General features: G+C 38.5%; 2 protein-coding genes across 3 annotated transcripts in view; one reads left to right on the forward strand and one right to left on the reverse strand.

The window, feature by feature from the left end:
* The window catches only part of COLEC11 (collectin subfamily member 11), a 334707-nt gene that overhangs the window by 140403 nt on the left and 170430 nt on the right, over positions 1 to 23874 (forward strand). The gene's annotated exons all lie outside the window — the stretch shown is intronic.
* Positions 1 to 23874, reverse strand: part of EIPR1 (EARP complex and GARP complex interacting protein 1) — a 73443-nt gene that overhangs the window by 20093 nt on the left and 29476 nt on the right. For both annotated transcript variants that reach the window (XM_013172579.3, XM_013172578.3), the window contains exons 4-5: positions 12799 to 12955; positions 1979 to 2078 (exon numbers count right to left, since the gene is read on the reverse strand). In XM_013172579.3, coding sequence (XP_013028033.2) covers positions 1979 to 2078; positions 12799 to 12955 — 257 coding nt within the window. The remainder of the gene's footprint in view (positions 1 to 1978; positions 2079 to 12798; positions 12956 to 23874) is intronic.

Raw genomic sequence — 23874 nt, forward strand, 5'->3', positions numbered from 1 at the left:
GCAATCAGTTTTGTCTTTGACATAAGCCAAATTGTACTCCAATTCCATCTGAACATGGGGGAAAATCCAAGATGCAGACGCTGCAAATTAGTTGTATTTCCAGTAATGTACTGAAGCTGATTGATTTATATCTGAGAAGGAGGTGGAAAAGGAAAATAACTGCATTTTAATCAGATTAAAAAAAAAACATAAAAGTGCCTGAGCAGACAGACATTTGGTCACCTTGCACCTGATGTTCATATTTACAAGTCTTTCATTGAGAGGGATTTCACAAAAGAAGATTACAGCACTGGATCTTGTTGGATCACTTTTCTCCTTCACCTAGGTACTAACACATCATAGAACATTCTATTAAATACAAGATTTAACAGAAAGCTTGCTACTCTCAGCAGAAATATGAGACCTAGTTGGATAAAAAGGATTAAATACATATACTGCTTACATAAAGCCTAACTGACATCAACAGAAAAACATACTGTCAATACAAGACTGTTTAAACCTCCTTACACGATTTCAGTACACCTTTCTGTAGTTTCTAACTTCTTACTATTACTTTCCACTAAGAATGTCTGTCTTTAGCATTCAGGTTAACAATCTAGAAACTACAGCTCTTACCATCACTAAGATCTATGATGCCTACGATGTATCATCTTCCAAAAAATCTTTCTGAAGTATCTATGTTTTAAGAATACAGCAGTGCAAGGTGAAAGATTACTCATGTGTTAACGTGTGATACAATACTGTATTCAAACTTTCTACTGTTTTACCATTCCTCCTGAGTCTGAAAGCCTTTGTACAATTTGCAGATTATTAATAGAAATAAAAAAGATACTGCATAGGACAACGGACTCAGGGAAATAAAGGGAAGACTGCACTGTTTATTTTTTGATGGTCAGGCAACAGAGAACATGAAGAGCTTGAGCAGGACGCTTCAAAAATTAAACTTTCTTTAGTAGAATGTTAACACTGACAGCAAGAGAGTACCAAGAAAAAGAGTATCACAAATCATACGTCTCCAAAATCTGTCCTTGAAACAGAAAACATCACATGAATCACAGAATGGTTGAGGTTGAAAGGGACCTCTGGAGGTCATCTGGTACAAACCCCTGCTCAAGCAGCACCACCTGCACCCAGGACCATGTACAGGAGACAGCCTTATATGAAAAACTATAACACGAAAGCTGAATTGTCCTCTAAAAGTAATTTTTCAACAGGTTTAAAGGCAGCATTCCAAAGAAGTCTGACCATTACGCAGGTGTTAAAAAAGAAATACTGACTAATGTAAGAGTAATGCAAATCCAGTGGCTTCTCTACGCAGAAACATCCAAAGTTTTCTATATATAATCTATGCCATTACACAAATAGGCTTTTGTTATCTATAAGAAGTGACAAAATCAGACAGAAATCCATGCCAATGGCACCTTATTGCTTATACTTCTGAGTATCAGATAAAATGGTTTTAACAAGTGAAACTGTCTAAATAGGTAAATTTGTGCTAAATTAAATTAATACTGAGAACTCAAAACACAGAAAATGAAGGAATTTATACAAACACCTATATCCAAGGGTCGTAAATTAAATACAGGGGTGTGACACATTAACCAGTATTGGTTAATGTACTGTCATGTGAATTGGATAATTTCTGGCTTTATTAATCATAAATATCCCCCCATACATAATTATCAAGCTAACATTGCTTTTCTTTAGAATAAATAGGAAAGTAAGGACAATTCTCAGAAAAGGGAATTATTTAACCAATAGCAACAGATAAAAACACCCAGTTGCCTACTCTTAAACACTCACATTCAAGACAATTGATCTACTATTCATTTCCCCCAAGCATGTTAAAGACAACAAGATACTTGAGGAGTCTTTAGGGAGGTAGTAGTTAAAAGATTAGCAAATTGAGGGCTGGTGGATATTGTTCTTTATACTACTTTCAAATATATCATCATTTGTTTAAAAAAAAATTTCTTACCACAGCCTTGGCTGAACTTTCCTGCAAATCCCACAATAATATGTTATTATCGGCCAGAGAAATAATCTTTTTACCATCTCCCATAGGTTCCCACATAACACTGTAAAACAGGAGAAAAAAGATTAAAAACATAAAAATGAATCAGAATTAGCACTAGAAAGACATTTTAAGTTCATGTACCTAATCTGTTCCAACACTTCCTAAATGATTTTGATTATGGTTTCCTTCAGCTGAAACTGGCCCACATTTGAAGTGCAAAACCTGCCATTAACAAGCAATCAAGCAACTTTTATGTGTCATAGATGAACACTATAGCAATGTCAGTTACTTAAACTGTATGATACAAAACTAGGCTTGCTTACGGAATCTTTTAATCAGCTCTGGTGCTTTCCTTTTCCTTTTGAGTGCCCTTTGACATCCTGTCCAAATTTGTCAGAGAAAGGAATGCCATTCAGCTTCTCTAGACACTAGCTTAACTGTAAGAGAGTTTCCTGAAGTCCCCACTTCATTTGCCATCCATTCTTTATATTCAGTCAAGCAAAATGAAAAGTGATTATGTCATTGTAGCACAAGCCATTCTGCATATGTGCAAGGAAAAAACCAAAGGCCTTGACATGCACTCACTTTCAAGTAATTTAGCTTGAAACCTTAAAGTTCTTCATATGTGACTTTGCGCATCATTTTTGGAGGTGCATCAAAAATCATAAGCCTCAGAGCTTTGATGCCAACTGCTTCAAACTCAGCAGCTGTCATCACGGCTCAATCAACACACCCTTTTTACCTGATTCACCAGTTTTGTGCTATACATGAAAGAATAGTAGAAATCATCAGCCCTCATCTCTATTTCTAGCTACGAGAAGCAGCACACTCGAGCCAGAGGGTACATGTAGTGCAGCTAAGTATATACACAAAAACCCTAGTAAGTTTGCTGGAGATAACAATAAGGTTAAATGAATAATACTTGTTATTTGATGAGAATAGGTTTCTGTATCCAAGACCTGTACCCAAGAGGTCTAAAAGAAAGTTGTGCAACTTCCTACTTCCACCACGCAGCTGAAAACGGATTACAACCCTAATATCGATAGCTACATGGTGAACTTTTCTCCCATCACTAGATAAAAAACTTAATTTCCTCAAAAGCATTTGACATACATGTTCTCAGTGCATATGTGAAGAAATAGCTCTTGAAGTTTGTCAAGAGTCCATCACTAGACACAGATTTTCTAGTCTAACTTCTTGCATGAATCAAGTCAGTCTCTAGATTGAAGAGATGAAACAAGGCCGTGTGAGTAGATGCAGTCCTGGGCAATAAGCCCAACATCAGGTAGGCAATGGCTACCTTCCTACCTTGGTACTGTACACTATAAATGCTCTTATGCACCATTTATCTCCCAATTTATATTACTCTTACCTTCCTAATACAGTAAGTATGAGCTGCCTGACATCAGATCAAACCCATGGGGTTCAATCCAATCCAGGATATGCTATAAACCATTAGGAAGTGCAATTAACAGAAAAGCAAAAGTGTAGGGTGAAACAGTGTAGGTTCTTCACACCTTAAGCGAAATACCTCATTCTCAACTAAGATTTTCCACTTTGCTTCTTCCACGAAGAGTTTCATTGCTTTTAACTCTGTACTTTTACTGAAAAAAAGTGCTTAGACAAATGCAACTGTTAAAGAGAAGCCAGGTAATAAGGAGAAGATAGAATCATGCCAAAAAAGGTAAATTAATACCATGCAGATAAAGCGGCTGGAACTATAAATACCGGTGTGTTGCTGACTCCTCACCCACTGTATGTTTCCCTAAGGCAATAGAGCAGCTCAAATAAAGGAACAGCTTCTGCATCTATCTTCATCTGGAACCATGACCTGCATCCTTACTACATTGCCAATCCATGGAAGCTAACTACTTATAAAAGATCATTTGTAATGAGCTCTGTTGTATCAGGACAAAATCACTTCATTTAGCACATTAAGCTGCCATCATGTTTTAAAGGTGTTTTAACAAGTATATAGAACTAGAATGATTCTATGATTTGCTTTAAATTAGGCTGTTTTAGTTTCATTATTGTCAGTCTTATTTTTAACAAGTGTTTCTTGTTAAAAGTTGTATGTTACACCTTAGAAAAACTTATAAGCAACTGAAAACAAGTGTTGATAATGAAATGATTAAGCAGTTTCAATTACAGGTTCAAGCATCAATTTGGTTTATAATAATTAGAAGTAGCCAGTTGTCACAGCTATGTATATTTCAGAATTCCATATAGTTCTGCTGCACAGATATATTTATCAAGTCCTTCAAAGAGATGAAAACACTTTATCTACATATAATAGGATAAAATATCAATGCACCATGACCTCCACCTGATCACACAGTTAACCTTCCACAATTCACTTTCCCAAAGTGAAGACATTAATTTGGGATCATCACTTTTAAATGACATCAGAATCATCACTACCATAAGAGGTGACAAATGGGTAACATGGGTAACTAAGAAATCCTTAAGATTTTAAGGAAGTGGGTTGTTTTTTTTTTTTAACTTGTTTTTGTTTGTTTTAAATTTCACTATTTTTCTTACATACTGCTTGAAGTGCAACACTGTCATTTGATGTTGATATATGTAGACATTCTTTAATTATATACAATAAAATTTGGTTTGAGCAATTACCTCTTTAAGGGTTCTTCCAGCCAGAGATCAATATTCTCAATGCCTGTTGATATATTTGTCCCTTTTCCTACACTGATCACTGAGCCTTTGGTTTTAAATGCAAGATTGGAAGCAATTTTTTTTTTTTTTTTTTTTTGTTTTCGAAGGTGGGAAGAAATTTCATGTCTTTGAGTGTTACTGAGCTTCAAGGTAAAGAATTTTTATAGCTGAATAGTGTGCTAATTAGAGCCAATTATATAACCCAGCTGACATATCTTAGAACAAAAAGGTCTCCGCACATTCACTCTGCCCTTGTGAGATGCCCATTTTACTTCTGTTTAATTTACCCTTTATGAAAGTTCACTGTGTTATGGGTGTGGTTGTGGTGATCATTCACATTTTACAATTTAAGTGGTTATTCAAATCACCCTTTGTGACATGTTCAGCCGTATTCTGCAGTAGCGACTGAATGTCAAACAGATGAAATACCACAGAGAAGGGGAAAAACACTGGTGAGAGAAAAAAACACTGCTTTTGAAGCAAAATATACATTTTAGAATATTTTTTAGACACAGCAGAAGTGGTGCTAATCTTTTAAAAAGAAAGCAGATAAACAGGCAATACCATTTTCCCAGTGTGCCAACAGTTGCTGATGCTTACAGTTCTCAGAAATGGACAAGATATTTGTCAAATTCACAGCTGCCACTCAGAAACTGAGTGTCAACTTCACTACTGCTCTTTAGATAATCTATAAACAGCAGACAAGCAATTATATTTGTTGCCTTTTACCCTGTTTTGTTATCATCTGACTCCTGATGCTTCAGATTAGCTTCTAGCTAGCAGTTTTTGGTTAAAAAATAAATCATGAAGAGAACATTTTCCTAGTAAAGAAAAAAAGAGAATTTACAATATTCATTCAAATGCACACATAAAAGGACTACATTATCTGTTTTATGCTGAATAGATAGTTAACACCATCATTTATTAACATACTGAGCTTTTATAAATGAACAATTCAAGTTCTCCACTGTAGGCTACAGAAGAATAAAGCAACATGTAAACACTTCTGTAAATGTAAATTGAAGTCAGCCATAATATGTCGGATAAAAAGTTTTAACTGCTTTTTGGTTTTATAAGTAGAAAAAAATCTGTTCAACTGAAAATTCTCACACACTGCAAAGTGGAAAATAGACCCAAACATCCTGCAGCCTCAAAAGAACCCATCGGAAAAATTAATGCTATGTACCCAAATATTCTTCATTCTGTGCAATTCAGCAATTCAATTTTTTTGTTGACTAGGATATTATTCTAAGAATAAGGCTCAGAGGACAGCCAGGAATCCACAATTCTTACTCCTTACTCAAGTGCTCTACAGAGTGGCCACATTTTTGAATGAGAACAGTTCTGGCTGTTTTCTGGTATTGAAGTCCATGCTGCTGACACCTGTTTAGTGAATGCAGGTTATGATTTGTCTCAGAATACTAAGCCACCCAGGTATATTTTGGTGTTCAAGTAGTCAAAACAAAGTAAAAGAAAAATCATAGCTTCCTTAAATATACGTATTAGATATAGAAAGTTAAGACGGACGAATCTAAGTATCTTTTTTATGATTAAGAGTATACTGAGAAGAATGAGAAAGGTAAAGATTAATTTGGCCAAGACCCCCACCCCCCAAAGACACCTACTTTGGACTTCTTTCTGGCTCTTCGAATTATTTTTACATTAAGAAAAATATAACTGTTGCATAAATGTATGCAAAAGTACCCCACAAGGAGGTGACACAGGATAAATACTTGCACTAAACTGTTTTTAATTTTTTTTCCCCTTAAGCGATCAAACTAGAATGCCGGTGACCCCACAAGCCTTTTTTTGTTTGTTTTAAATAAAAGCAAAATAATGAAGGGCTAGCCTCAGTATTTGTATTTACCTCACTCCATCTCTGTCTACTGCAGGTGTGCAATTACGTAAGATTATAGCAAGAAAAAGAACTGGGCTCTCTAAAGCAAGAATCACAATCTCAACACTGAGAAGATATTTATGAACATATAAACTTAAGAAAGACAGTCTGAATCCTAGGAGCTCACAATCTAATAGAAAGCATGGTAGGGAATTTGTTGCATGAAAGCAAGATATAGAACCCATTCATTTTAAGTATGAGCTCCTAAATACCTATTTTGTAGGAAAGAGTATTAAATTCCTGATGATTATTCATGATTTGAAGAGATGACCAACAGGTGATCATCTCCACAGTTCATTAACAATCTGAGGCTTCCATCTAGGCGGCCACCCCCAGAAAATTTATACATTACATACTTTAAATAGCAACACAAAATTGTGCAAACTGATTATACAGGCTCTACATAAGAACTAAACTAACAAAAGCTGGTCACTGGCAACATTTCAAGTCGTGAATGATTACAGATATGAATCAACATCTGTAGTTTAACCAGCTTAACTATGTCCTGCACATACCTACAGCACAGTAAGCGTAATTACCAGCCAGGGCAAAACTTGAACGTGCTATGCAACCACATGTGAAACAGTAAGTAGCAAGACCTACTTTATAGAAAGGATGCTATGACTAACAGTTTTCAGACTTAAGACATTAGTCAACCGTTCTCTACTGTGTTCATTTTTTGCAGCAATAAAGTACACAAGTTGTACACAGGGACTGTTCTTGTGGAGGGTGTGGTAAGAGCTCTTACAAAGTAACCTACCATTCTTCAGATTGCAGTAACTGAGTCCTAAATTCCTTCCCATTGACTTGTAGGTGGAGCCGATTGTTTCTTCTATTTTCAGAAGAGATAATCAATGTGAAAATCCCACAGAGTACGAAACCCATGAGTAGCACTAATTGAAATCCATGCTACAGGGCAGATTTGTTTGTTGTGCATGTGCTCAGGTTTGGTCTATGCTCTTAGACTGACTGCTCAAGTTAAAAAGATGGTCCTATCAAGACTAGGGGACTTCCCCAAACTCATTTGGTATTGGAGGTTAAGTCATTATAGTTGATTAAAGACATTATGAGGGTAGTTTTGCCTGTTCCCACGTGCTTATTCCAGACAGATAAGGAATATTAATTCGTATTTCTAGAAAAAAAAGCTGTACTTTTGAAGTTATAAAATTATTACTAGATCCTTCAGGACACTACCTTCTCCTCTAAGGTCTGCCTTTTATCAGTATATCCAGCATATTACTGAGTATCCCGGCATTTTTGCATGACTTCCTGCTCATAGGAATGGACTGCTCTTGAGCTCAGAGAAAGTGATCCTTGAGTATCATTTGAGGGTTTCTTAGACCCTCCTAGAGCCCTATCACATGGGATTTATTGAAACAGATCTCTGAAGATCAGGAAGCTGCCCACCAATGCTCTCCAGAAAGCCCCCACATTGCTTACGCCCTGCTGTCTTGTCCCTCCAGCACATACTGGGACAATTCAAGCCCTGGACGAGGACCAGATCCCACAAGCACAAGGGTACTTCTAGCTGTCTGTAGGTCTCACCTACTTGTTCCTCCTGATCAGGTGTCCTGTAGCAGACACATACTGAGTCACCCACATTGTTCTGCTCCCAAATCTTTACACAAGCTCTCAGCTAGCTCATCCTCCATCCCCAAGCAGAGCTCAATGCTCTTCAGCTGCGCTTACACACAAGACAAATTCCCTCATCTCCCCAGCTTGTCCTTCCTAAAGAGAGAGACTACGTTTGAGGCCTCAGTACTATTCTCAGTTTTGTCTACACTTTAGTCTATTCAACCTGAGTAACCGACAAAGGATTTATCATATGCAAACAACATTCCCTAGATGTTAAGTGCTGCTAAGTACAGCTATAGCAATATCAGTGTAGAAGAAGAGACCATAGTCCCAAACTCCTCAGGGGCTGCTGATTACCTTTAAGCTGCAAGTTATAGCACTGGTTCAGCTTGACCAGAGCAGTAACATTAAAAACAGAAGTGTCTCCTGTTTATTAAGATTAAGATTACATTATCACAAGGAAAGCATTTTTTTTGTTTGTTTTAAATAGATATTGGACTGTATTACTAGCCTTCATTCTCTTTTGGAGGAGAGGAAGAGAAGAGGACTTCCCCCTCCCCGATAATTGACTTTTGTTTTCTGTTTTAACTTAAGAAGTTATGCCTTGTTTCTGACATTATATAAAACATGAAATACAGGTTAAGGAATACAACACACTGAGGAAATACTAAAATAATTAATATTTGATTATATACAACAAGAATATTTAAATATCATGACAGAAACACTGACAAACCATATTCTAAGGCAAATATGCAAAAACATCGTAATTTCATTATTAAAAATTATTTCACTATTCCATCCATACCTTCACATATTGCTGTATGTTTTTTCCGTGACATATCTACAGTAACAGAAGATCTAGAGTATATGCAGCTAAATTACTGTAGGAGTGAGGTGTTTTGGGCAGCATAGTTTATTGTTCCTGTTGAACTCTATTTCCCACGCCAGAAAAAGCGCTTTAAGACTAAAGCCATGTATCTGCTTGGAGGATTTGCAGTTACTATTACAAAGACAAACCTTTTTACAGCTTTAGGGACAACACACTAAGGAGCTAGAACCTACTCACTAATAAAGAAAAAGAATCAAGTGGCAACATACTTCAAACAAAAAGCGGGGTCAAGGAGCTAAGAAAAAAAATAAACTGTTTGAACAAGTACAGATAAAAGGTCTACAAGAGGATTACAAGTTTATGACTTTGCTCATCTTCTTTAATACTAACAGGAAGAAAGCTTCAAAGTAAGGAGTAACACATTTCACATACACAGACACTGATGCTGCATTACTGTTACCATTATTAATGGCTACGCAGAATGAATAGCACATACAGAAGAACAGAATGAGTTTCTTCAATGAAAGCTGATAAAAAATAAAGATGGGTGTAAAGCCAGGATTCACTTCCAAAGCAGACGGACAGAAGTTAGACACCATTTCCATTCTATAGCTTGAAGAAGGCTTAAAAAAAGAATATTACGGATATATGACATGTCATGAAAGAAACATGTAACTGGCTTGTCTGTCAAAGATCAGTGAGGTGGCCAACAAAAATGTTCTAGCAGTAGGAATGTCTGGCAGGAAAGCACACAGGGAGCTGTCAGGTATAAGTCTTGCCCAGCCTCTGGGGCCACATGATGCTTATAGAATTTACCATGTTCTACTGCAGAGATTAAGGGCTGAAGCAAGCTTATTTCTGAAACGGCTGGAGGGGCAAAGAGCAATTTCTGCAGAGTCATTTTAGAGGAAACACATTGGATGGGGTGGGGGAACCGCAGAATTTGCATAGGGTCATATGGGATTTTTCAGCCAAGGTAGAGCTTGAGGCCTATTGCTATACTGTGCCCTGGGGATGGAAACTCAGAGTGCATGTGGCCACACTGAACCCCAGCTTCAGTGTCAAAATTGTGTTCTGTGAGTAAAACATACTAGAGTATGCTTAAACGGCAAGTTAAAACAGAGCCAGAAGCAGCATTACTCTTCTTCCTGCAGGTACCTGACCCCGGAACACCGCTGCTCTCACACAGCATGGTTACATATATTAGGCAGTTGGGCTTACGGTAAGGTTTAAAAAGTATTTCTATTTTAGATTGAGGAAAATTGCTTCTGATTAAAGACTGGTTCCAACAACAATCGTGCCATGCTGTATCTCAGGTACTTCCAGTTCTTGTAAGCATCTGAAATGCACAGAAGAGTATTTAAGGTGCTACTTGTAGTTAACTAAGGTGCTACTTGTAGGTAACACACCACTCAGTGGGACGTGGACTGTTAAATGATGCAAATTTGGCACAAAAAGTTTATTTCAGTCATTTATATCAGCTGTTTCCACTATGACAGAGGCAGGAACAGACTAGCCTGCTCTAGAACAAAATCCTCTAACTCAGCTTTGCTTGCCTGACATGAGGTGAGAAATACTAACGCAAAGTATTCGGTTTACACTTATGTCTATCACTTAGGGCATTTTCAATCTTTATGCATATATATGTATTTACATATGTGCACACGCACATATCCACACACACGTAAGAAACAGAACGAAAAAACACACGTGCCCATGTGCCCTCTGTGATGATCTGACATACCAGCTAAAATGCTTTTAGGCACGTAACCTAATGAGAATGGCATCAATCTCATTTATGATATTTGAACGAGCAGACAAACATACCTTAAATTGTAACCAATTATAAACACGGAAATTTTGTATTAGTAAAGTGACGTAGAAATAAGACATCTACAGAGATTAACAATGAAGTCTGAACATACAATGAGAATCAAAAATAGAGGACACCAAAGAAATGTAATGGCAAAAAGTCATGGAGAAAACACACACAACAGGTTTTACAATAGTAGCCGATATTTGTAAGCACTAGCACTGAACAAAAACAATCACATGACAGGAGACAAAATTGAATATGAACTTAATACCAACTATAGCAGAAGAGGAAAAAACCCTGATTTTGGGCTTGCACATAAATTCACATCCTGATATAAAGCAGCAATGTGCCCCCTGTTTTTCCTCTGATGAAACCCAGGTATCTCAATATCAGAGAGAGAGAAACAGATTAAGGGAAATAAAAAGACAAAGCACATTAATTTTAAGGGGCAAAAGGTGAAGATGAAAAAAGCCCTCACAATATTCCCAACTATATTGGAAAGTAATTATCAGAAGTTTTCAATGGTAAAAATTGAATTGCCTAATGTGATCAAAGAGTTATAAAGAGAAGTAGTCATATGAAAATGAGTAGCAAAGCCTTAAAAGTTACTAACATGAAAAAAAAACTAAACATTAGCTAAGCTGAGATATTAAAGTAGCCTAGATAACACACTTTAATTTGTTGATATGTCCATTCTTGTCTAAGAAGAACCTAAAAAAAACAACCACCAAACCACACCTTGAAATTTCAAGTACAAGCCCCAAACCAGAAACAGAGGCTTAAAACTTATGGTACGATGCATGCCACAATTAAAAATCAACTGAATTAGCTATCGTTTCTAAATTATTCATTAACTAGCCAGTAAGGAAAAACAAAGAAAACTTTACATAACCAGATTTTGAAAAGGAACTGAGATTGATTTTAAGTATCTTTCCTTTTTGATACAATTTAAAGTTACTGCTACTAGAATATATTTAAGGATAATGAGATCATGCTGGATACCTCACACAGCAGGTATCTGAATTCAGAAACCAGAGGCCCCTTCTACTCTCATTTAAGACACTTATAGTAATACCGACATTGATGTTACATTATCCCTGTTCATTTTCGGTTCAGAGATGTCACATTTCATTTAAAAAAATCTGCTCTGTTGTTCCGTTTTTCTTAAAATTCTTTGATGATTGTGAAATGGACTGTTGAACTTGCACGATTATTGCCTGCTGTTTTCTGTCTGACAGACAGACATTTCTGAGACTGCTGCAGACCATATTCTTATAATTTCAACTTTTCTTGCCAGTGGAAGGTGGCCAGGTGATCCCACAAACACATACAACATTTCAGTTGGTGAAGCAGGAACCACGCATGTTAGCAGTTCTTTGCCCCGCATCTGTTCAGGAAGCAGTGGAAACATGTTATACGCATTCCCCAGAAGCAAAGTACTTGTGAATACCCGACGGACACATTTAACTTTCTTTCAAAGAACAGAAAGGAAAGGGAAGCAAACCTCTATAATTCTCTCTGCAGTATTACAGCTCTTCTTGTCTTTTCTTAGATAACAGAAAAGAGTAGTTAAACAGGCACCAAATAATATAATGAATTCTTATCCTTAATAAACAACAAATGACTTGCACTCATGCCAAATCAGGTGAGTAAAGACTGAAAAGCAACATCAAATTTATATTCCATGAAAAGACTGAAGCGAGAAGTATAATACATTTGTGCAACAAAGGCTTTAGATGGGGGCAGGTGGGGAGAAGCACATTAAAACAGTACACAGACTGCTACTCCATATGTGTTTGCAGGACTATAATAAATGTTTTTAATCTATGAAACATCTGGGACAAAAATCCAATTTGTACTTTTTTTTTTTTTAAAGACGATAGTTTTAAAGTGTATAGTATAGCTTCTACAATATAAATCTGCACAAAACTAACAGCACAGGTCTCTCCTTTAGTTTTTTTTCTAGGAGTATAAAATATGCAGAATCCTACCAGGCCATATTGCCATGGGCTGTGTTGTCAAGGTGACAGAGTAGCTCCAGGGTTTGAGTGTTGCTTGATGAATCATCAGGGGATTCATGACTGCCTGATTCCAATTCCTTCGGCATCCTCCAAACGGCAGCACATGTCATGACTTTACTGTCTGAAGCTAAGCAACAGAGAATAATGTCAACAGATCATTGTATGGGAGACACATTTTGGATACACTGCATCAACATTTACACAAATCTATAAGCAGTGCACATCTGCTGTTTAAAAAATTTTAAAAATATTAGAGTAAGCTGAATCTAAGAACACAGAACATGGATACTGACAGACCTCAAGTTAGCAGTCAAGTTGCTGCAAAACTCATAATTAGCATTCACTCAACCCAGTTCTCCCTGTTTTGAAGGCAGAAATCGGTGCCCATGAAAACAACTATGTTTAAGGCAAGTTTTTGAAGCTTTCCCCGTGTTGATGTAATGAGAATAATGCACAATTTGTATTACTTGAGCCCTTAACAGTAATGATTGAGACACTTTTAACATTTTCCTTTCAGGGGCTACCTTCAGTTAAACCTACAGCATTATGTTATATCCTTTGCTACCAATAACCGTTTACCACAAAACTTCAGGTTTCCACCCAAATACATTCCTGTATCTCCAGTGAACAAAAACAGCTTCCAAAAGACAAACAGAACTTACATGCATATAGCAAAGTATTACAACATACAAGGAACGAGCTGACTATAGATTGAAGGGAAAAAATACCATATGGTTTATAAAATACCATAAGGTAATGCCCATCACCCCCCAGAAAAAGGAAATTTCTAGCAGCACAAAATGGGAAGAGATGAGAGCAGCACCACATATGTTCGTATCGTTACGGGCTGTGGTCCAGGCTTCCCAGAACAAGGACAGGTCAGTTAGCTACTGCAGCAGGAACAAAGAAACCAACTACAGGGACGTTAGGTGAACGGAGGGTGTCACTACCTGCTGGAAGATGCTAAATGCAAAGTCCAGTGGATAAGCAACGGGTGAAATGTTTTGTGTTGCAAAGTCTTTTCACATGCCTCTCTCACTGTTCTGTCTTCATGTACATCTGGCTGATCTTAGTCGAGTGCCTGATTAAAGACCCATGAGCAAACGTGACCAGCTCGGATCAGCAGAGAGGAAAACAGGAACAACTGTAATGAGGGCGTTTGTTTTCAAAAGGGTGGATGGTAGATCTGAAAAAGGCCTTCTCAGGCTCAGTACCATTTAACAGAAATGTCTCCACTACAGAGGTAACCAATCTGAATATTATACACACAAAACAGACATTCAAGCAACACACAATAGGACAAAAAGCAACATCCATTTCTGAAAAAAGTAAACGGGGTAAGAGAAGGACTTTAAGGCATGGAATTCACAACACATGAGCACTACGCATTTGATAGAATGCACTAAGTATGAAATATATGTACAGTTTTGGTAACTGTTATACAGCAAACTGGAATTTCTATACAAGTTGAATACAGTATTGAGAGACTATATATCAAAAGATGATGGATAATCCCTTATTTATTAGCATGTAATTGAGCTTTTAATAATTCTAATGCATGCTAACTAAATAGCCATTTCCAAACCATTTGAGGCAAATCCTTCACTTAAAATCTATGTGCCACTGAATGAAGAAGAGGAAGAGGTAGCACATTGTTACCTTTTTTTTAAGCAAAGGGCAAGTCAATGCACAGTATGCATTCTACACTATACAAATAAAGATAACCTAAACTGAACGTGCAATGTAGTTTGAGAAAGTAACATTTACTCCATGTTTTGCCTCAATACTCAAATACGTGGCAGAAAGTTAAAACGTTAAAGAACACTGAAAAGAAATTTATGGTGTATTATAATTAGTGAAAGTTCTGCACCATGCATATAAAGCTTTAACTTTTCCACTATCACTAACATCTATTCAGAGAACCACAAAAGCCATCATGGAAAATGAACTACACATTTCTCAAGGTATCTTTGCTGTCAGAACAGCACCACGAGTCTTAAGACAGCCTTACAAAGTCATTTTAACTTCTCAAAAATGAAAAAAATTTAAAAAATTCTAAATCAACTAAACAAGCAGTGATTTGAAGACTGATTGAAGCTGAAGTAAATATATTGAAATCTTTCTAGAACTTGATGTAACCTGGGCTCCTGTAACACTTTCATGCTTTGAAAATTTGTCCAAGGCCACCAATTGTGAATGTGTGCAACAATTCTATGAAGATTTTGCATTTGTTTTCAGATTATAACTATGGACATTTCTAAGGAACAAGATGGAAGTATACTTTGATATTCCTGGCAGAAGAGATTTATTTGGGAGGAAAAACAAATTTATCAATTTCCACATCTTACAGACCTATGTAAGCCATTTCTTGGAGCCCAGCATATACTGTTCTCTCTGGAAAGCTGCTCTGACTATATGATGTCTATCAGATGCCATTTGCTCTTCCAAAATGCATGAGAAGCTTCTCTTTCTGTAAAGTAATTTGAGCAAACAAGATTTCTGTATTAATGGCTGTGATTTTGTAGATTGCCTGAAGTCCTTTCTTCTTTTTATTAGGTTGGCTCAGAATTTCACATGCAAAACTCTGTACCATCCTATGCCTGCTTCACTTCCATGGGGCTGGTGGTGGGGGACACAATAATTCTGTGTGTCAGAAAGGAACACTAAAAGCCAGTTTGCATGGAACTCTTCAACATGCAGCACGCTCTGCTTGCAGATGGGTTTGGAGATGCACATGGAAAAACGACAAGCCACTTTCCAGCTATTGAATGATCAACTATTATAAACAACAGCACGTATATCACAGATCTTCATCTTGTATTTTTACAGTTTGGACAAATTCTGGAATTAGATACGTGGCTGAAACCTGTAGAGTGAAGACTTCATTGAGAGTACATAAAAAGTGAAAAGAGAAACTAAAAGTACTCATCTACAGTTCTGACACTTTATTAATTCCCAGATGTGTTAAACCAAAATGGAATCACCACTGCCTCTCACAGAAGTAATTTTAGATATAGCTGGTCTTAACCAAGGCTTAATTTTCCTTTTTATAAGGAACTTTTAAAAGATATATACCATTATTCTCTCCATAAACAGGCAAACATTAGGTCTGAGTGAAAGTATCATCCCATTATGACAGATGACATGGACTTTTTTTTGTGGGTCATGATTCCTTTTAATCGAATAACCATTGGCAACAAACCTTTATGAACCCATAGACACAAGATAACTTTCACTGCATAGAAATCCAAGTCCCACAATAAGCTTCTCATGGCTGTATGAGAAGCTTGCTAGGAGTACACAGTGTTTCTGAAATTACCCACGTAGCTGTAACTTCCCAAGCACTCATATTAAAATTTGCGAACATTACTAAGTAATTTCACTACTGCTTCTATAGTTCCACTGCTTACACTGAATACCTAAGGGCAAGCAGAAACCCCAGATTTTCTCTTATTTTACTATCTTCACTTCATCCCAGTGCGCACACACATTGATAATGACAAGGTTGTTATCTATAACCTCTTGCATTATTTCTCTAAAAATGTTAAGAGACCAATATGAATGAATGTAATATTGAAATGACAATACCGGTTAGTCTGTCAAAGGAAGAGCAGCAAGCAAAACACATAATAACTAGGTCATATCTCTATGCCTTCCTTAAAGCTATTCACATATTTTGAGACCACTTTTCCTTATCTCATATTTAAACCAGAATTTTTATTTCTTTATGGCACAGCACCAATGCAGAATAGATAAGGTTAAGCTAGCTACTGTTGCAGTCTTATCACTGAGTGTATGAAGAAATATATTTGTAGGTTTAACTAAGCACTAAATAACTGTTAAGTTACACCTTCATAAAATATAAGTAAAAGGTTCGCAGAAGGGAGTCCCGCTGTATTCCTAAAGCATTGCTCTCAAGAAGTGACCCAGGACTAAGACAATGAACTGTTACATCTTTGTCACCTTTGTTCCTCGTTACTCAAGAAAAACTCGTCTAAACCATCGTGCACCTTCCGCACACCTTTCACTAGGTACAGTTAAAGCCAGAGTTAGACGTGCTTTAACAATTGCAACAACTCCCTGTTAAGCACTGTTCCCCCAGCTTCACTAACACAATCTCCTGGGCAGAGGACACCATACTCACGGACCTGCCAGAGTGACTGTACACAGTTTGTTCAACCTAGTTCTGTTGAAATGATCCAAGCTCAAAAACAAGCAAGCAAGAAGTCGAGGAATAAGCAAATATCCCACATTTTGACAGCACTGAGTTAGAAAGCATCTACACACACAGTTACACTGGCAGCTCTGAGGGTGCAGTAACTGCAGGAAACAAACTTTGGGGAGTTCAGCCAAAGCCCGAGAGAGCTACAGAGCACAAGGCCTCCTTTAGATGCCTACTTTACAAGTCAAGCAAGTGAGAAAACTCTCTGCATGCAGAGTGTGCAATTTGCAAAGGGTCACAACTTGGTCAAATCAATACCAATTTTCACTACAGCACTCCAAAAGACTTCTCAATGAGGGCTATTTCCATGGCAATTTTCAGCTTCCCACGACCACCTTTTTCAACACAGAAAAAGGGTAGAAGTTGTAGACAGGTGAAGCATCCTGTTTATCAACCTCCAAAAAAATGCTCCCCTGGGAGAGCTGCTCCAACTTAATCAGCTCTGAGAAAGAAATTCCTACAGACTCGCATAGTAAAAGAAGTGAGCTCTGTCAGGTCTCCAGATTTAGAGAGAATAACCTAAAAGTTTATAAAAATTCTGAATGACATTTAAAGATTTATTCAGAAAATTCTATAGCCTGGAAAACCACAAAGAATTCTTTGCATGGAAAGCTACAAACAGTCTGTCCAGGCTAGTGCTGAATCAACAATGTGGGGAGATGTAAAATGATTACACAGTGATTGCAGTTTGGGTCTAAATTAGTTCAGAAACGAGGCCAAGTGTAACTCATGCTGGATTTTAGCAAATTTTCAGATTGGTGCCATTATAAAAATTTGTTTACAGAGAATTCTTGAAAAGTACAGTTTATTCCCTTTAATAAATTGCAAGTTTAACAAGGACATGACTTGTAATCCCAGTAAATATACTAAGAAACCAACTGATAGCTAGATAACTGACAATAATAAATCAGAATAGATACAGAAGGAAGAGAGGTAGTCTATAATCACTGAAGACAGTAAGCGGTCTGAAATAGACCTCTTTGTTTTTGTATTAGTGAGAACAAAAAGCCACACTTGTTATGTTGGAGCTCTAAGATTTTGCGATTGAAAGCAATCCAGTAATTTCACTGTTTTTCCAAACTTAATTCCTTTACTGAAACTCTCCTTCCACAAACAGATTTTTTGGAAGGACGCTACAGAAAAACTACTCTACTCAAGAGTTTTGTTTGATGGTCTGGGTTTAAAGAAAAAGTAAAGAAAAAACACCTGAAATTATTTTGGAAACAGTCAAATATTACTAAAACAAAGATGAAACTGAACAACGAAAAGAACACATGGAATTTGAATAAAATAAATCATCATCGGAAGTACAGATGGTGATCAATACTCTGCAGTTTCAGCAGAGAAGAGGTTTGAGTACACGCAGAAAACCACCAATTCTGTTTCCCTTACTCATTCAGGTGTGTATTGAGCACTAGATAAACGTAGATATGTACTATCACTTATCCATGTTCTGCTTGCCTCCAGTTCACCCACTGCAGTTACTCTTCCAGAACTGAAACTATGCAATTCAAAAGCAACAGATCCATTACAAATGATAAAGAAGAAACATATTTCAAGAGGAGTGATTAAAAACATCAATGTTTACAAAGTTTAAAACGTGATTTTAAGAAGTTAAACCCCCCCCCCCCCCAACTTGTAAGCAAAGCGATGCGATTGCCATAATATAAAGGGTAAAGTGTAAAAATACAGTTAAATGAGCATACAAGAAGTATTACCACCACCACACCACCCCCCAATCCCACACAAGTGGATTTTGATCCCAATTATACAGGAACACATCAGTCAACACTGCAGCTCACAGCTGTTCAATCATCTACCTTTCATTCTTCTGGCGCCACTTGCTGAATAAAACCTACTATGCCACTGAAGTATGCTCTGACATACAGAACAACTGCAGTCCTGGCTTGTCAGAGGCTTACAGCAGTCAACCCAAAGCAGACCAGGTCCAGCTCTGGTCTGCCCTCCCCATTATGTCACTGTACAGAGCACTTGAGTCTTTCTGTTCAATTGTTCTTTACAGTCTTTCTTTTCTTACCTAAATATGTGATAAATCACACTTGATTAATGTATTCTTTTGGAAGAAAGAAAAAGACGGTTACTGCTAGTCTCCTGTTCTCTTTTTAAATCATTCTGAAGCACATTTTATATGTACATTAGTAATTAAGTATTTTTTAATTGATTTCTTAGAATCAATAACGATGCACAGACAGTAGCATCTACAGGAACAATGTTTACGTTTTACTTTCTGCTGTCATTCTGCCTCATTCCCCCGTGTTTAACCTTGAAACCCAAATGACAATGCTTCCTACATCACTGCCTGCAGACATTCACACTGAAGCTGGAGGAGCCGAAGTATCAGTGCCTGACAGGGTTTGCTCTTTGATCAGCTCAGGTGGTGCAAAGCCAGCTGGCTGCAGTTATTCTGTTGCCCAGGGAACAACAACTGAAGTGTATGCTTCCTAAATCTGCACAGGAGGCCCTTCTGCAGCACTGCCACAGCAGCTCTTGCTGTGCGAGGCTGAAGTGGCGAAGCCGCTATAGCTACAGCCCAGCTGGTGCCCATTAATGCTCTCAGTAGGACAGGAACAAGCAGCGAGTATTCAGAAGCCTCCTTCTTACCATTGACAGACTTATCGCTTTTCCTTATTAATGAACGTAAACATCCTTCTCCTGTTTTGATAAAATGAAGAAATCAAAACCAAAATTATTTAAGTATGCATCTTTTAAAGAATAACTTCGTAGCCTTTTTAATCAAGTCATAAAAAGATGAACCGCATTCCATTTATTCCATGACACATCTTTTACAGGTAAAAGAATATGGTGGGGAAATAACCACCATCATTCTTTTTTTGCGTTCAGAATTTCTTCTTTAGTGTTACAAGCCTGCGTAGTCTTTCATTGTACATTTTTTCAAAGATACATGGGGTGAGGTATATGTAAGAATAATAAATTGTAGGCAGCCTAATTTTTCTTTCCACTTATTTTCTAGCTACCAAAAAACAGCTTTTGATTTTGAAAAATATAAACATAGAAACACAGCAGAAACATGATATAGCAGCTCACTGTGTATCCTAACAGAAGTATGTTTCCAAGTCGAGATGGAAGCAGAAAAAATTAGTAGAAACACAGTAACATGCTCCAATCAAGTCCAGCCCAGACATACATTCATACAGAAGACATCTTCCATGCCTACCTGTTGTCTCATGACTCTAACATGCAGAACACACTGCACAAACAGCAGCTTTACTGCTAGCATGCAGACCACAGATGATCATAAGTTCACATCTACTGCACACAAATACAACATGGGTGAGACTTGGGTGCTAGACAGCAGGCTCCCATTCTGCATTGTGCTCACAGACGTATAAGGAGGTTTTGAAACCCTCACAGGCTGGACAGCGACACAGAGATAATGATCTGAAAGTGTGCAAAGGAGCAGGTACGACACGAAGAGACAGGTAAACCAATCATGTTATACGGAAGCTGGAGACAGAACCTGCAGAAAGCAGGCAGTCAGCAGGCTGAAAAACTGGAGAAGGCACAAATTACACTTTTTTTTTACTGAGGTTTCTTACCCTATCCAGAGGTGATTTGAGATGATGTTTCAGCACGTATCTTCTTTCCCTTGGGATGTGCTTTCCGAAGACAGACAGATACTTAAGGGAGCTTAACATTTACTGACTGCATTTCTGGAATTCTGCCACAGAAGGACAGCCTGAGTGAAGAACTGTAACCCTCACTACACCGATGAGTTGAACTCTGCTCTTCAGGCAAAATTTGGCTACAACACTGTAGAAGTTGCTTAGCAGCACAGACATGCTTGCTTTCTGACACTTCAGAAGAACAGATCTCCTAAGGCACAACAGTGACTTATGGCACTTTTGATACATCAGGTATCCCTCTCTAGGTATTTTAACACAGTAGAAAAGAATGGAAAAATCAGCACTAACTACTTGCTTTTGTTTCTTCGTGGTAGCCTTCCCACTCTTGTTACCACCCGCCCACCAGAACTGCAGCAGTTGTACCCAAAGCAAGGTATCAGCTGGCCATACAAAAAGCATTGGGAGATTTAACCCTGGGCTGAGGAGAGCTGCACGACACACCAATAAAAACCAATGAACCCTATATACGTGTTGGCTTCCATCATCACTAAGGCTAGCGAAGCTGAACACTATTATCAACATTGCCCCTTTTTTTGTGTGTAAAAGTACCAAAGAGAAAGCAGGAGTCTCATGGAGGCACTCACTTCCATCACTACAAAAGCCACAGCAGCTGTCAGTTAAGTGGGACTAGATGATAGCAATGCATTAACGCTCCCACTTGATGTTTCGTCAGATATTAAAACACTATACTCCTTAACAATTTAATGACAACTGAGAACCACTTATCCCCTCATTGAATTAGGCCATCACCAGACAGTTGCACATTCAATGTTCTATTTAAATAAGCTTTAGCATTTCTATTTCATTGCATATGAGTTCCAAAGACAAATAATAACGGCTTGACACTTCGTGGAAATCTGTTTCAAACAGGACAAGTGGAATTACATCCAACGTGAGCAGTTTGACCGCCCAAACTTGCAGGACTAACATCTAATATCTCAATTTGGAAAGAAAAGTTCACCATCCCTTATGGCAGACTTTTGCAGTTTCCACTTCTTTACCTCAGTAAAGACCCAGAAGCGTAGCCACTCTCAATACACACACAGTTTCACTCAGCAGTAACTTGTGATTGAGATCTTTTCCCTTTAAGCCTTCCTGATCTGTCCTTCCTAAAGAGCCTGTGTTCTTCCATGCATCTGTGATCCCAGTGAGATGACATTTGCCATAAACATAAGGTGTATTTGGTCAGTACTCACAAAGAAAGTGTCCTGTCTCTGAGCTGAAAATTTGACTGTAGGATGGCTTTTAGAGGTTTGTTTCTAACTTGCTATATTTTTGTGGCTTTTATTTGTAGATTATAAGCTCCTTCAGGAAGACCTGTATGACTCTCCACTCTAGTTTGATTAAAAAATTTTGGTGCAATTTCTCTCCTATGAGTGGCTCTGAGTTGTAAACAATTGAGAACTAAATGGTTGTTAGCAGCCTGCTGCATTATGTATTGCTCAAATGCCCTAGGTTGAGAAAGCTGCTGACTAGCATAGGACACTATTTATTCTTCTTCCTTCTCTGGACCTCCTGGATGTACTAGTTGTTGGTATCTTGAGGCATCAGGAAAATGGAATTCAAATTAAAAAAAAAGTAATTTATGTTTCTTGTATTAGGAAAACCTAAGAAGACAGTCTTCCTAAAACAAACCCATCTCTCTCAGCCTCGCTGATAATGGGTTTGCTGGGCAAGTTAGATCTTTCTAAGCTGACTAGTCCTAAGCAGAGCCAGGATATCATCCCTCTAGCGACCAACAGCTATTCTTCGATATAGACTCACCCTCTGAAGCATTTCATTGGAACACAGATTTCTCTATCTGAGAACACCAACGCTTGAGGGCTCTGCTATGCACCGTACAAAACACTCAGAAACAGACTCCATTGCATGCACAATGCAGACAACAGCTGAATGTACACCCGTGTAACGAAGGGAAAAAATGACAACATATTAGCTATAATAACAGATGGCAATTTCAGTGCAACATCATGCGTATGTTCATATCTTGGCAGGTATCACAACGAAGCAGGGAGTCAGACAGAAGGAATTTGAAGACTGAAATACAGAATCACAGAATCATCTAGGTTGGAAGAGACCTCCACGATCACCGAGTCCAACCTCTGTCCTAACACTAACAAGTCCTACACTAAACCATATCACTAAGCTCTACATCTAAACGTCTCTTAAAGACCTCCAGGGATGGTGACTCAACCACTTCCCTGGGCAGCCTATTCCAATGCCTAACAACCCTTTCAGTAAAGAAGTTCTTCCTAATATCCAACCTAAACCTCCCCGGCACAATTTTAGCCCATTCCCCTCCCCCAAAAGAAGCACTCACACAACCCCTGAGAATTGGCAAGAGTTGTTTATTGCCAGGACATCTTGCAGGCAAGCCTGCGGGATGTCCATGGTGTTTGGTGGCTCCAAGCTAATGCTTGCGATGGAGCCTGAGGAACAAGTAGGGGGCTCGCCGGGCACTCCTGCGGTGCTGTTGGTGCTGCCAGATGGCAGAACACAAAGACATGCTGCAGTAGTCCCAGGTCTGATCTGGCCGAGGTGGATCCATTTCCATTATTTCCTCCACATCTGGTGGATCCAGCTCCATGGGCTCCACGGTGCTGGGCAGAAGGCTAAGCCAGTCCTTGCCCGGGACTGCCCAAATGGGATGCCTTCCATCAGGAATGTTCTCTGGCCAGGGTGCTGAACCAGGGGGGTCGTCCAGTTCCATGGCTCAGTCCCATGCCATTGTCAGCTTGATTTTCATACATGGGTCTGATGATGCTGTCTGGTTTACGGCCATTACTGGGTCCCCCACCATGCTCCAAACTATGGGCACGCCTCTGCTCCCCGCGGCTGTATGTCTGATGTTCCCACCTTCGCCCCATGTCACCGTTGCTCCTATGGTAAGGCCCAGGTCCCCTGTCACTGGCTGTTTGAGAGGCTGGCCTGTTCCCCACATCATTGCAGTGCCGATGATACCGCCTGTATCTGTCTGTGGGCCGGGCGCCAGAGATCCCTTGGGCACTGGTGTCTCTTGTGCCACCGGTGCTATCCCTCCACCCAAGACACACCTCCTTCTGCTCAGGTGCATTCTTTCTTGGTGCTTCACTGGACTGCATTGCTGTCCTTGCACACCTGCTGCAGGAGGCCTGCTGCTCGCCTTGCTCTCCTAGTCTC

The sequence above is a fragment of the Anser cygnoides genome, chromosome 3, assembly GCF_040182565.1.
Source record: "Anser cygnoides isolate HZ-2024a breed goose chromosome 3, Taihu_goose_T2T_genome, whole genome shotgun sequence".
Lineage (NCBI taxonomy): Eukaryota > Metazoa > Chordata > Aves > Anseriformes > Anatidae > Anser > Anser cygnoides.